The 15,905-nt window shown below is 22.2% G+C and overlaps 2 protein-coding genes across 2 annotated transcripts; both read right to left on the reverse strand. All coding sequences in view use genetic code 6, as the record gives it.

The window, feature by feature from the left end:
- Positions 1–325: 325 nt before the first annotated feature.
- TTHERM_000285478 (transmembrane protein, putative) lies at positions 326–10,945 on the reverse strand (the record flags this gene model as incomplete). The annotated part of the gene is made up of 18 exons (XM_012798252.1): positions 326–653; positions 713–923; positions 986–2,316; positions 2,457–2,949; positions 3,000–3,391; positions 3,542–4,726; positions 4,775–5,775; positions 6,055–6,740; positions 6,807–7,090; positions 7,138–7,194; positions 7,247–7,368; positions 7,418–7,528; positions 7,677–8,195; positions 8,326–8,817; positions 8,877–9,338; positions 9,451–9,574; positions 9,623–10,428; positions 10,478–10,945. The coding sequence occupies 18 exons, from the start codon at positions 10,943–10,945 to the stop codon at positions 326–328; spliced, it is 9,072 nt and encodes a 3,023-aa protein (XP_012653706.1).
- An 887-nt stretch (positions 10,946–11,832) lies between these two features.
- Positions 11,833–13,518, reverse strand: TTHERM_00285479 (ubiquitin; the record flags this gene model as incomplete). The annotated part of the gene is made up of 1 exon (XM_001470813.2): positions 11,833–13,518. The coding sequence occupies one exon, from the start codon at positions 13,516–13,518 to the stop codon at positions 11,833–11,835; it is 1,686 nt and encodes a 561-aa protein (XP_001470863.2).
- Positions 13,519–15,905: the final 2,387 nt, after the last annotated feature.

The raw sequence follows: 15,905 nt of genomic DNA on the forward strand, positions 1-15,905 counted from the left end.
AAATGTTTATACAAAAATATTAATATTTTAAAACCTTATTTATAAAAAATATAATAAATGAGAATATCATATTTTTCTGTTATCATAATTAGAGACCAATATAGTTAAGTTATTAACTTATTGGTAGATCTTACTTTAAAAAATTATCTTCCCTTATGATTAAAAACTAAAATTTGAAATAAAAGGTAAAATTTAAGAAAATTTTATGGTCTGGTGGTTTATCTTCATATAAAAAAACTATGATATTTATTATTTAAAAAAATAAATCTTATCAAATTTAAAAGATACAAAAATACAAATATAAATAAAATATTTATATTTAATTTCATTCGATTGTAATTTATTAATCTTAGGTTAATAATCTTTTTTCACGCTCTGTATATTCTATTTCTTAATCCTAAATATATTCTGACTTTTTTTCATCGATTTGTAAAAGGAAACGTTTCGAATTTGAGTTTTTCGTAGACGATCTATTAGTAAAGAGTGTATGTGAATGTATTCTAGGAGATAATTTTTAGAAAATATTTCTTGAAGAATCTGTCTCTTAAAAAGAAAATTTGGATTTGTTTGTTTTATCTAAATATTTTTAAATTTTTTCAATTTAAATTTTTGATAAATCTCCTTTTAAAACAATCCTTCTTAACATTCTCCAACTATTTATTTTAAAATTTTGATTATATTTATAAAATTTATAATATTTAAATTAAAATACTTTCTAAAAACTTTGAAAGGCTCATATTCTTGGTTGTAAACTAAATTATAAACCAACATATTGTTCTTAAATAATTTATTTTAAATCCACTTTTTGTTTTTTACAAATTTGTTTATCATGAATTTCAGTAATGTAACAACGCATTTTTTTTTCATTAAAGTGTAAGAGTTCCTTTTGAGTATCGCTTATATAAAACTCATAGCTAGTTGTCCTAATATTTAAATTTTATATTATTTTACTATTAATTTATTTATTTTTATTAATAAAATATACCAAACATCATGAATAGTAGTACTATCAAGATTGCTGAAAAGACATATTTAAGGATTTCATTGTTATTTAATTAATCAAATAAACCAACCCAAAAAATTAAAAGGGCATAGGTGGCTGAATTTTATTCTAATCTATTTATTTTATGATCTTAGTATGGCTTAAAAATCATCAAACAAATGCAATAAATCGACTAGACAAAAATTACAGATATAAGCTGAATCACAGGTTCACTATTAAAATATGTTGAAAGTAATAAAACAATAGTTTTGTACCAAGTTTTAGCAAATTCCCACCACCAAGTATTTCTCTTAAAGCCTTAGAAGAAATACCCATATCTTCTTATGATGCTTGTCGAGGTGCTATCATACATTTTTGAATAGTTTCTACATAAAATGTAAAGCATAGCTAAAGGATAAATTACAATAACTAATATCAAAACTGGCACAATTAAAAATATTATGTAAAAATTATGCTCTGAGGTATAGCATTCTTGATTCATTTAGCTTTTCATATAGAATGTGGTATCAAATTTTTCACAAAAGATAATTTATAAAGCTGCTTAATAAATGTTTTACGTAGCTAAATATGAGAATACAATAATAGTACTAATAACCATATTAATATTATCATATTTGGTTTAAGAGTAGCTTAAATTTTGAGGGCTAAAATATGACATTCCTAAAAATATAATTTTAACTACCAAGTAAATTAAAAGCAAAAATGAAGCAGGAAGCACAAAAGAAATATAAATAAATCTTATGTATTAAAGTGGAATACCAATATTTATTTCACTAAGACTACAATCTACTGAATACAAAAACAATAATATTGGCTGTGATGTTGCTTAAGGCAATGTAAATAAACTGTCAAATAGATCAGGAAAAGAAAGACCTATATTAGATTTAAGAGCTGTTATAATGTAGAATTGATTTATAAAAATCTTTGAGATAACTGACTATTAGAGTATAAACTATGAGACTCCCATCTATAGAAGTTTGAGAGAAGAAATTATTTTAATTTAGCTCATTTTACAATTACTATTCTAGGATTCTACGATTAAATAAACAAGATAACACAATATACCAATCAGAACTAAAATTTATTTATAAGCGTTGTTTTTTATTGATGAGCATTTCTCACATAATACACTTTTTTAGGATATTCCGCTAACTCTACCATACTATTCGCCCCAAATCTAGCCATAATTATCACACGCAGAGCATAAAGCCCCTGTGTATCCTTAAAAGCAATATCCCTTTGACTCATCACCATTGCAAACATTTACTTCTGTATCGCATTAAAATATCTAGTCTGAGTTATTATTAATTCTCCTATTTATTTATATTTTTATTTATTTATGAAAAAGTAAAAGTAAATAAATTTCTTTTAATAAAGCTGCTCTTCTTTTTATTTAATTTGGTTAAATTATTTGGAATAAAATAAACAAGCTTAATAATTATTATTTAATTACCAGTAATTTTCTCTTAAATTTATTTAATTTAATTGGCAAGATGTTGTTTATGACAGATCACAGTTTTTGCATGATATTTATTCATTCATTTTAGGCTCAATAAGAGAATAAGTACCATTTAAGCATTATGTACACTCATATAATAAGCAATCTTCACATAAGGAGTTATAGTATTCTCCAACCTAACAGCCTCTAAAATGTATTAGAATATTTATGTTATCTACATTAATAAAATGATTAGTTGAGTTTAGAGTCTTCATTCCACCTAACGATAGCATTAAAGCTGAATTATTTGATGGAACTCCTGTGATTTTGAGGCTGTTCATTAAGCATCCAATTTTGTTCTTAGAATGATAAGCATAATCAACTAAAGTAGCACCTTCTATTTTAATAGTTTCTTACTGTAATGATGTAGTGTTCTCCTAAATATATATTCTACAATTATATTGGCTTATTTCTTAAAGTAATTCAGAACTAATTTGGCTTGTTAAAGCTAATTAAACAAAAATTGTATTAATTTTTATCAATTTAAAAATAAAATACTTTGGTTTTATAAGTCAATTTGTTAAACACTATTCTTAAATTCATCTAAAAATTAAATGCTCAGATCAAAGTTGCTTAAGCCACTTCTAAAGTTGCTAAATGCTACATTAGGATAATTAGTAATGTTGATATTGAAATCTTTGCTTGGTAAAATAGAAGCGTATTGAGGATAGCTTGCAATTTAGTTACCAAAAATTATGGCTTTATTAGTTTTACAGTAATTATAACCAAATGTTTTACAAGAATCCTTTTATGAATTTGGATTTTATATTAAGAAAGAAGGCTTTTTGTTCAAATACCTAATAACTGCTCCAATCCCAGCTGTATTGTTTACAAAGCTTGATTTTGTAATTAACAAATCTGAATTATCAAGTAAAATAACACCACCACTCCTAAATTTAAAATTATTAAAACAGTTTTTAAATTGATGTAATTTATTTTGATTTTAATAAAAATAATTTTTAATTATTTGCTTTTTAATTAATAAAATTTGATAAAAAAATTAAATAATATTTATAATCATTTAAATAAAAATTAAATACCCGAGAGCATTATTATTTTAGAAGATTGAATATATGATGAAAGAATTATTTCCACCAGATTATTAAATGAATAAAGAACCTCCATCACCAGATGCTTAAGTTAATTCTAAAGTTGTGTTTGATATTGAAAATGAAGGTGCATTGCTTATATATGCAAATCCTCCATTTAGAGCAGAAGAACAACCTTAAGATTATACTTGAACTATCTATAAGTCACCTTTTTCAAAGTAAATACTACCACCTTATATAGATTAAGTATTTAAAAATTCAGATTAAGAAATATTTAAATTAGATGAAGTTGAGTAAATAGAACCTCCTTATTATAAGCTTTAATCAGCATTAAAAGATGATTCTTAAATATCAATTTAACTTCCCGATAAATAAATAGAACCTCCCTAATTAGACTAGTTGCTTTTAAATTTAGAAGTACTTATTTAGACTTAAGAGTTAACAATATTAAGAATTGAATTCAAAGGATTTTTTCCAATTGATTAATTTTATGAAAGATTTAAATTTGTTATCAAAACAATTGACTGATCAATAAGTAAACTTTATATTGCCTAGTTAGAAATGATTTAAGAATTTTATATAACACCAATATTTTATACATTGACCACTGCTAAATTAAAGAATCCTTGATTTTTACTTATAGTCAATTAATCAATAAATAATTAATTTTAAATTTCAGTTTATAAAAGTATATTAGAATTAGTTTAATCATCATTTTGGATTATTGATAGATTAGATACAGTTAAGCTATTACTTGTTACCTATAATGCTTAATATTATTTATTATTAGTAAATTTGTTATTATTTAGATTTATATTTTATATTAATATGTGGTCTTAGATTAGCAATTGGCTTATTTATAGGTAATTTTACATAATGCTAATACTTCCTTTGTATGATAAGAACATTAAATTTTTATTATTTTAAAAAATAGTGTTGTTGACTATTAAGTTTTAAATTATATAGCTTTTGATTAATGGAGTAGAGACACCCTAATTCTAAACAATATTCAAAGTTGAAAATGTTACATTTATGTAGCTTGAAATGAAAATAGGTGCAATATCTTGAGCATCTTTGTTATAATTAAATTATGATTGTTAAATTTGGAGATTATCGAAGCTTATTTAAGTAATCGAGCTGTTGATATCATCTTAAAAGTAAAAAAGGATAATTTAGCTAAAAATTGCCTTAAAAATATTAATTTTTTAAAATTTCATTTATTACACATCTGTAAAACTGAAAAGATTGATTATAATCTAAGAATTTAATGATATTTAAGAGATAGATAATTCATTGAAAGAAACAGATTTCACAGAACTTATCTAAAAAGTGTATAATGTTTAATTTCCTAATTATATATTATTTAACTCAAATGTTTAAATATTTTGAACAACAAATTAGAGACATTCCTTTTAAGAAATAGCTGATTCCATCTATAGGTTATTAAATGATATTAAATTATAACCTGAAAAAGATGAAAATAAGTTCTCATTTATAATTATTTTTTATTAATCTTTAGTGACACTGTTTGATAATATGTTTACTTAAGAATATTATGAGAATTTGAAAATAGGTAAAGGCTGTAAAATAGTTTCTTTTTCAATCAATACATCAAATATAAGTTATGATATCAAAAAATAATTTTGAACTTGCATGTAAACGCTTTGAATTGAGTAAATTACTTGAGAAAGTTATTCTGAAGACATCTACTCTTAGCAAATATTTTAACCAAATATAGGTAATTAAACCTATGCAATTTAGTCTCCTGAGTAGAGAATAAGTTAAATGAAAATATTTTCTTCAGTATTGAAGATTTAGTAATTTGCTACTCGTCCCAATTCTTTGCTATTCTATTAAAAGCTTCCCAGTAAATTTATTGTTTAATTGTTTTAGTTTATTTTATAAATAAATATTTGGTATCGATGTACATCAAGGAAATACTCTTTGTTTACAAAAATTATTTCACTACTATCAGGGGTGTAAACATAATTGAATTAAGTAAGATTGAGTGACATAGTAAATCTTCCATAAGCAACAAAATTTAGATTTGAAAGTTAATTAATTTAGTAAACTCCTAAACAACTTTATATTATCATATCTAGTTCTTAATTTAAATTAAGTTTATAAGGATATCCTATACAAGGACTTTAGATTTAACTCATTAGATTTAATGTGATTGGGTCATATAATCCTAAACTAAAATCCATTGTCTTTTTAATAAACACCTTTATTATTTATTTTGAATATTTTAAAACATTTTTAAAGAAAAAAAATATTTGATTATATATATAAAAAATTATATATCATGTTTTTAAATAAAAAATAATGTAATTTTATCATTTTCATTAAATTATAAATTTTAATTTTGCTCAAAATTAAAATATAAAAATTTAAATAAAATAGAAATTAGTAATTAATTCCCCCTATACTTCTAATTATAAAAATTGTGCTTAATAAAAAAGTGTTTAATTTCAATTTAAAATGTTTAATGAATTAAATTTTACCTTTTCATTACAGAACTAGATGACATGTGCATGAGATTATATTCCTGAAAAAGATAGAGACTTTTAACTCAAAACATTTAATTGCTTAGAAAGAATAAATTAACCGGTTTATCCATTAAAACCAGAAGCTATAAATATATAATTGGTTGATTATTCAATAAACAAATTAGTTACTATTGATTCGTTCAGTAATTAAACGTAAAATTATTTAGTGAACTATGATTAGTTTTAAATAATATATCCTATTACTTCTCCTTATGTTGTAGTCAAGAAAATTGAATTTAGTGATAATATTTGTTTCAAATCTAAAATAAATTAATTTTAATTTAGAATAATTTATTAAAATACAGTAAATTTTTAAACATCTAAAATATTTAGAGTATTAACATAAGAGCATATTAGATAATTTTTCAACTAAGTCTATCTTAGGCATTTAATTTACTAAACATTAATTATATCAAAATTAGTTTTATCAAAAAATATTATTTGATCTCGAGTTAATAAAGCTGATAAGGTATCAGAGCCTTCAATATTAATAAATTTACTTTGAGAATCTAAAACAGGATATTAGCTATTAACATAAAACCCATAATTTAATTTTTAAGACTCATAATCCCAAAACTACACTATATTATTTTACTAATGAAATATTATTCCTTGCTCTGTATCAAGTGTTGACATTACTCCTTTGTATTGTTAAATCAAGAATTAATAATTATAATTATAATATATTTTAAATTGATTAATGTTACCTTCATATGTAAAACAATTGTTATAAGCATTAGATTAAATCAATTCTAATAAACTATAATATCCTAAAGTATTTGAATCTAAACTTCCGAAAATTAGCATATTATGCTTTGCATCTAAAAATATTTTTATAATCTTTTTATTAGTTACTTGGATTTGTTGCACGAGGGTTAATGCAGGATACGATAAAGTATATAAGAAACCATTAAAATCTACAACAAAAACGTAATTATTATCACTGTCAAGGATACCATCATAAAGTGAATTTTAAAGTTCAATTTAGCTCCTAAAAATAATAATTACTAAGTAATTCAATAATAGTTAACTATTTACATCAATTGAGGTTTGCTGTATATTTAATAACTCCATGTCTTGACATAATTATCCTAACTATGATAAATATTAATTTATGAAGTATCATAATATAATCATACAAAATTACCTTATTGTAGTTAAAATTAGATTTTTTTCATCAATTATTGTTTTAAAGATCCAATTTTAGTGGGCATGCTGATAAGCTAGAGTGTTGCAATTTAGATCAAATATTCTAAAATCTCCATTGTGCTTTATATAAAATATTTGAATCATTTATTTAATTCCAAGATTATTTTACATCCCACAAAATCTGTAGTTGGTGAGTATAATCAAAGTCTCCAAATATTCCCATCAGTGTGCATCTATAGTTCAGAGTATAATAATCAAGAGAAGTAGACCACCAAGTCCACTAAAAAAAAAGTTGTAATATTAATAAGTAAAAATAACAATAAGAAGAAAAGAAAGTAAATACATTAAATTTTTTAATATTTTATTAATAGGGTAGATATTAAATTAATAAAAAGAAAGATGATAAAATAAAATTTAAAAGTATTTACTCCAATAACCATAAGAACTCCAATTTAAGGATAAAATACTACATTTTCAATCAAATCTACATACCCTATTTAATCAAGTACTCTTATAAGTTAAAAATTTTTAGATAAATCCCACACGACAACAGTCCCAGGATACACGCATCCAACAAATAATCTATCCAGATTTTCATCATAAAAAAATTTATTTATTGTAACGCATGACGAAACATTATGAGTCATTATTCCAATTTATTCATAAGTATCAATTCTATATACAAAGACTTAGTTTGAAGTTTAATTTGCATACCCTACAAATAAAAAATTCTTTTCAAGGATAGAATAAATGATATATGAATCAGTCAAATCAACACTACTTGGAAATTCTGGAAGATACTATTAAGTTAATTAGTTATAAATAGTTATTTTGTCTGACAATAAATAAGATAATCCACTTTTTATATCAATCCAAAAGCTATTTAATTTACTTTAAGTAACTAATTTTTTAATTTAGCAAGTACTAGTTAATCTTCTTGTGTACATCTTTTTTAAAATAGTGTAAAAAAAATGAATAATTTAATAATTTTATTCATTTTAATTAAAATTATTTAGGAAAATATTCCTAAAATTCCTAATAATTTATTTATTTGTTTTGAAAATTAATTATACTTACTTGAATATCTGATTTTATAACAAGAGTGTTGTATTTTTGATCAATATATTAGATATCACCAAAATAAATGTTATCAAACATACTGATTATTTCATTTTTAACATAGTCATATAAAATAAATTTTCCATCATTGTAAGCGATAGTAAATATATCCTGCTCAATATAAATATTAGTATTTTAAATTTTATTAGCATATACTTATATTTGATAAAGAATATTTGCAGTATTTATGTCAATCACAATAACTATATAGTTATTTATAATAGCTATAACTAAGCCTCTAGGGCCATCATAATTGTAATATAGAACTGATTATTGATTCAAGTTCAAAATGTTTTCTTTTAAATTTTGATAATTCTTAAAGTATAGCTTAGTATCTCTATTTATAATGAGAGTATTTTGTTCAATTACTAAGTTTATAGAACTACTTTATCCACTATAGTAATTAATTGTGTTAATCAAATTGAAGCTACTACCATCATGTTAATAAATCTTTTGAAATTAAAAAAAATGGTTTAATATCATAATTTGATTTTTTTTAATAAACTTACTAAAATATTCTATTCTTAAACATTGAGAAGAGATATTTATTGGCTGTTTAAAAAATATGACAACGTTTAAATTGTATTACCTAAAATTAATACCTACTAATTACTGCTTCCATTCGAGTAAAAATAGTTAAATAGGTATAAATTTCCATTAATTTCGATCAATATTTACTTAGCACTTTCTATTAAATAAATAGTATCAGTAATCAAACCATTTGGAATAAGTAGTCCTTTAAATATTAATGAATGATCATAGCTTTGATCAAATCTATAGATAACATATTATGTTGTAGGTCTAATAAAGCCAATCATATAGCCATTAGTTATGTCTTATAAAAGAACGAAACTCTACAAATTACTATCATCAATAGGATTAATAATATTTTCTATCAATGTTCCAAGCTAATAGTCGAAAATATAAATAAGAGGCTTTTAAGTTACAGTGTAATAAGCATATTAAACAAGCTTTACAATTAAAAAATAAATATTTATTTGATATTTGAAATTTTATTTTTATAAATGAAGATTTTTATTAATTTATTCAATAAATATCTCTTCTTTATTTAAAAGTAATTACTTTATTAAGCGACTTATCTATAAAGAAAGTAGAGTTATAAGTAGTATATTTAAATAACTTATCGAGGGTATTATCAAAAAGAGACCAGTACTATATATTTCCTCCCAACTCGATTTTAATTATTCTTTTAAAAATATAAATACATAAAAAGAAAGAAAAACTTTAATTTTACCTATTTAAATCTGAATCCACTTATATTTTTGTTGGTACATCGTATGATGATTTTCCTGTATCGAAGCGATCCATTACATATTAAAATTTGGAGCTTGGTATATCTACTATGGAAACAGAATATGTTTAACTTAGTATGACTTTGTCTTACACTACAAATGCTTAAAACCAAAAAAATGATATTATTTAATTTTTAAAAAGAAGAGGCTTTAAATCATCTAACGAATAGACAAAAATGTAGTTTTAAAAGAAATTATTGGAAACAGCTGCAATTTAATTCTTTGAGTTTATAGATCCAAAGATGAAATCTATTGTTGAATTCAAATAAGTCGCATTTGCATCTCTTTAATCACAGTACATATTTTAAAAATCTGCCTGATAGACTATACCTTTCTACTATATTGACCAGACTGAAAATAAATTATTTTATCCTAGAGCTACTAAATAATCTTCTTGTTGACTTACTAATACTTGCGTGGAAGTGGATGTAAACGATTGCTAGAATTGTAAAATGTTGTTTTTATAAGAAGAAGCATAAGAGGATCCACTTGAATCCTGATAAGTCACGGCTATTTGATTTTATGTAGGATAAATTGATTGCAAATTAGAAAATTAGCTTATTTAAAATAAATTTTTGAATGCTTTGCTCTATATATCATATGAAAAAAGATTTCCTTAAGTATCTATTAGCAAAAACCTTCTATTCATTTTATCATTCACGCATTAGATTATATAAGTATTATCTAGCTTAATCTGAATTATGTTTGTATCAAGAATAGTAGAAGAAGAAAAATCAACAACAAATAACTGTTATTAATAAAGTCTTAATAAGAATAAAGTTAAAAAAAATATTTACTTCAGAAGAATTCCAAGTAACAACAATTAATTCTTCAGAATTTAAGCAAGCTTTAGGATCAACAGTAACTACAGAAGGAATTTATAGAGTATCTCCTTTAGATCCATTTCCTGAACTCCATCCAATAATCCTACCATTCGCATCCAGTGTGTGAATTAAAGAAACCTTTAGGGAAGGTCTATCATCTTTGTCGATTTGATAGAACTAGACATTATCTGCCTCTTCTGTAAATTAATATTTGATATTTTATTGGAAGTTATAAATCCCAACTGTGAAGGGATTATAGACAACCGCAGCAATATCCTCTACATCATTTTATGGGTTTGACTTCAATAAAATCATTGTCTATACTATGTGATCATTGTTTTGAGATCCTACCTACCAAAAAGGGCATCCAACTGCTTTAATTAAAGTAATTTAAGCTATAAATATGCATATTTTTATATTCTAGTAAGAATAAAAGCTCATATGATTTTTTTTTATTTATCAATTTTGATAATCTTATAATTTTTATAAAAACTAAGACAAACAATTTGTTTTTATAATAATTAATTTAAATCGTTATTTAAATAATAATAATCATATCGATACTAAATAAAAACTTTTTCTGTTAAAAAAAACTAAATGTTTGTTTAAAATAACTAGTTTTTAATTATAATTTAATGTAAAAAAAAAACTAAATGTTTGTTTAAAATAATTAGTTTTTAATTAGAATTTAAGTACATTTTTTTTACACTGTTCTGTTCTTTGACCAAAATAAAAGTCTCGCTTTATTTATATTTTAAATTCTACTTAAATTTAAACTACATTTTTCACTTATTAATCAATAAAAATAAAATGTTATTAATATAATCATAAAATTTTGTTTAAATTTAAATGGTATTTTTTATTTAATATTTAAAAATTATCCATCACTTTACTATTTCATAACTTTTTTACATTTCTAAATATATTAATTACCCCCTAAATCAAAGCAATAAATTATTAATAAATAAACGCAAAAGCTATTTTTGTTTTTTGTAGGGCTCTAAAATAAAAAAATGTGAGTTCTTCTAAATCTTTAAGAACATCTTATTTTCTAAAGTAAATTAATTGTAAATATAACAAAATTAATCTTATTTTTATTTAAGTTTTTAAACTTATTATTTTATCAATAATCCTTTTCCGCTATCTATTCTTTTTTAAATTTTATTTAAATATGGAAACCAATTTATACTTAAAAAAAACCAAACACAAAAGGTCATTTTATCTTATCAAATTTTATCATACTTTTACTTTTAATTTATTCATTAATATAAAAAACACTTAATTAATCTAAAGAAAAGTAGAAAAAAATAAAAATAAAAATATTAGATTCATGTTATTGTTATGCATAATGGACACATTTTTAATAATATAGATATCTTTTCGTAGCAATTTTTGTGGCATTTATGCTTTTCTTTATCTTAACAAAGCTCAAATGTAGATATTTCATTTTCTTCTGCGATAGATTTCAGACAAACAGAACACTTAAATTATTCATCAGATTCAAGAGGCTTTGCAAATAAGAAAAGTTGTTTCCATAAAGCAGTATTCAAAGTTCCATCATCTTTAACAGGATTATATCTGGTATAGCTATCAGGTTATGCTGATAGCATTGGTGAATGAATATGCTTATCCTTTCCTTTTTCCACTTTAATCCCACTCCATTTATATTAACAGTTTGTAAATCCGCATGTTACTAATTCAATATAACATTTACATGAATAATTTGGGCATTAAATTTTTTCATAAATATTTTAAATTAATTCAATTGTTTTATACCCAATTTAAGATATCACAAGCCTATCATAGTAAGGGCATTTTTTATTTTTGCAATATCCTTCAATATTTATACCTTGACAAGCTAACCTATAAATTGGAGCATCATTTGAAAATTGCATTTTTTTTTTTGAAATCTCATTTTCAAGATCTACAAAAGTTTAAGCAGTTGCACCACCTCTTAGTCTTAGCAATAATAGCAGCGTATCTTCTTAAAAAAGGCCACACTCATTTAAAGTTTTCTTATCATCTAATTATTTATTATCATAAATCAATCTTTATTAGTCTCGATGAATACCTTTTTTATCTTAAATTTTTAATTGTAAGTTCTCAATGGTATCACTACATTCACAATCAATTGTAAAAATCTCACCAGTTAGACTTTTAATATATATTTAGCTGGATTTTACCTTATAAAACTTTTTAGCTTGATTATTCAAACTTTATGCAATAAATCCAATTTCGTTTGGATATAAATCATTAAATAGATTTCTTATTTGACTTGGAGAGTAATTACTAGTAATTTATATCTACGTTTCATTGATAAAGATGTCTATTAAACTAAATGAAACAAATTTTTCTCCATTTGCAAAGCCTAATTCTTTTAAACTTTTTTCCATATTAATGCTTACTCTTTCTTTGAAAATTTGATTGAATTGTCTAAACCCAAATAAAATACGATTTTCGTTGAGAGGAAGATCCATAGCAATCTAATATTATTTGTCATCGATGTAAATTATATTGTCTGTAGAGTATAACTCTATTTTTTAAAATTTGATAAGTTTTTCTGTTATAGCCTAATTATCTTTCACCAAATAAAGGTTTTTTATTGGAACATTAATCTATTTAGATAGTTTAATCAATAACTCTTTCTATGAAATATCGGAAGGTAGGACTAAATGGATAATATCGTCTCTATACTATATATCAAGTTCAAATGATATTTGTTTTTCTTAAAAGTAAATAGGTAGTAAATTAAATTAAGTTTTTGCTAATCTTTAATCGAGATCAGGTTATTTTGCATAAAAGCTTTTAAATGATTATTTGCTAATCTCAAAATGACTGTTCTTAGAGTTAAAAAGAATATTAGCTTTATCATAAAGTCTTTCTAGGGTTAAGATGTTATAATCACTCTTTTCTATTGGCATTATAAAGCTTTTACTTGGATTTTAAGTACAGATAAATAGCTTATTTTATTTGGGAAGTGAGCATTCCCTTTCTATTTCTTCAATTTCGATCATTATTTAATTATATTTTCTATTAGTTTATTAACCTTTTTATTATAATTTTTATTATTGTTAAGAAATTTAGAAACTCAATTTAAAATACATTCAAACATTATTTACTGATTATTTCTGATATCTAATATAATTTTTACAAATTTTATTTCTAAGCGCTAATCTATCTTATTTGTAAGATCAAATACTATAATCAAAATATTTTTATTTGATTGAAATATCATTAAATAAATAACAACAAAAATAAAGTCTTTAATTAAAATAATAAAAAAAATACTAAAGTAAATATAGTAAAAAATAAAGAACCCAAAGACATAATTAAATATTTAACTTTATGAGCTAGAAGATCGTATACACCATGTATAAAAATAATTAAAATATTTTTTGCTTTAAGAAATTCAAATAGAATATGAAATAGAAGAAACAAAAGAATTTCATACTTAAAAAGTAATTATGCGATTTAGAAAAAGGTTTATATTAAAATGTTAGATTATTCTTAAATGCTTTTAGAAATTGTATAAGTAAATTTTGTGTGATTTAAGAAAAATTAACAAAAAAATAAATAATACCTTTCAAAAATAATAAAAAACATTTATATTGAACTAGGTACAATTATGGCAAGTGCAATATAAAAGATTTTGAAGTTTTGAATACTAATAAAAAAGAATTCTGTGGCTACAAACAATATTTATACTTTCTGATTTTAAAGACCAAGAATTCATTCTTTATATTTTTGTAATGATCATAATAGTTTTTTACTTTAAAAAATTGTTTAAATAAAAGATGGAAGTTTTACTACTTTGAAATAAGTGACTTAGTAGATGAGTTTTTCATAGATGCCTTAGGAGTTTTCCTATTTTTTTTGTTGCATAAAACATAAATATAAAATTTTAAATTAAAAAATATAGTTTATCAAATAAATTTTTTAATATTCCTATCTCTAAGACTTATGGTACATTAGGAAAGTTTTTAAGAAAAACGAAGAATTATCAAAAAAAATAAACAAATCTTTTGAGAAATGTTTAAAGATTTCATATTTGAAATAATAGTCCCTAAGTGAGATATAATAATAGAATTGAAAGATTTTGAGAGAAATATATAGCTTAATTGATTGTTATTCCTATTAATTCTGAGTACAATACTTAAGTTAGAAAGGAAATTAAAATGAAAAAATAGCTTTAGAATTAGAATTTAATCAGAATTTTGAAATTAATTACACCTTAATAAAAGCTACAAAAGCTATAGAATTAGAAACTAAAGATGCTGATATGAACAAAAAATAATTAAGCATTAGCTATTTTACAAGATATAATAAAAATATATTCTTATCTCATGCTGAAAATCATTCAAAAGTTTAAGTTAATATAGTAGTATTATGGTTAAAACAAAATCCATGGACATGGACTGCTATAATTACTAATCATAAACAATCAAAGATAATTACAATCTCTATTAAAATTTAAATGAGAAATAAATAAAAACGATATTATATTTATAGTGTATATAAGGTTTTAAAAAAACTAAAAATAAGATGATATATTTTTTATTAAAAATATTTATATAATTTAAAATTAAGAAAGTTAATATTAAATGTATCAATTATACTTTAGAAATATAATATTTTGTTTTCACTAGATTTTTAAAAGGTATATGGATATATGAAAAATATTGTTTTGTTCTAATTTTTATTATTAAGTATCAAACCAAGTATGTATATTTTTGAATTTTTTTATTTTTTACATGAAACAAAAAAATAAATAATAAATTTTTTCTAACAAAATAAGAATAGTAGTATAAGATAATTAGCTTTTATAATATAGAATAAAATTTAATATTAATTATTTATAATAAATTAAACTTTTTATTTAATTTGTGTTATAAAAATTTGAATCGAGTTGAAATTGTTAATAAGCATGTTGAAATTATGAAACAAAATTAACAATTAATAAAATGAAATTTCGAATACCTAAATGTTTGAATTTTTAGAGTAAGATAATCAATATGAGTCAAAACTTTAATAGAAAATTGTTTGGATAGAAATAGGCAAGTCTTGAGATAATTTAAAATATTTAAATATAACTTTGAAATGTAATATCAATTTTGAGTTTCATGTAAGCAAATACTATTGCTGATGTATTTAGTGTGTGTGGAGATGAAGTTTTATGTAAATATTAATCTATGAATAACCCTTTTTGAAAGAGTAGATTCAAAAGAATATTCAATATAAAAATTTAGGAAAATATATCTTATTAACTAAAAACGATTAAATTATGATTGATTATATTATTTAATAATATTTTAGAAAAAAAAAATACTCCTTTCTTTTTAGTATCCTACAGATAAAGTAAATATTATCAATAATAAACAATATTTAATAAAACCATTCGAAA

Source organism: Tetrahymena thermophila (assembly GCF_000189635.1).
Source record: "Tetrahymena thermophila SB210 genomic scaffold scf_8254594, whole genome shotgun sequence".
Taxonomy (NCBI): Eukaryota; Ciliophora; class Oligohymenophorea; order Hymenostomatida; family Tetrahymenidae; genus Tetrahymena; species Tetrahymena thermophila.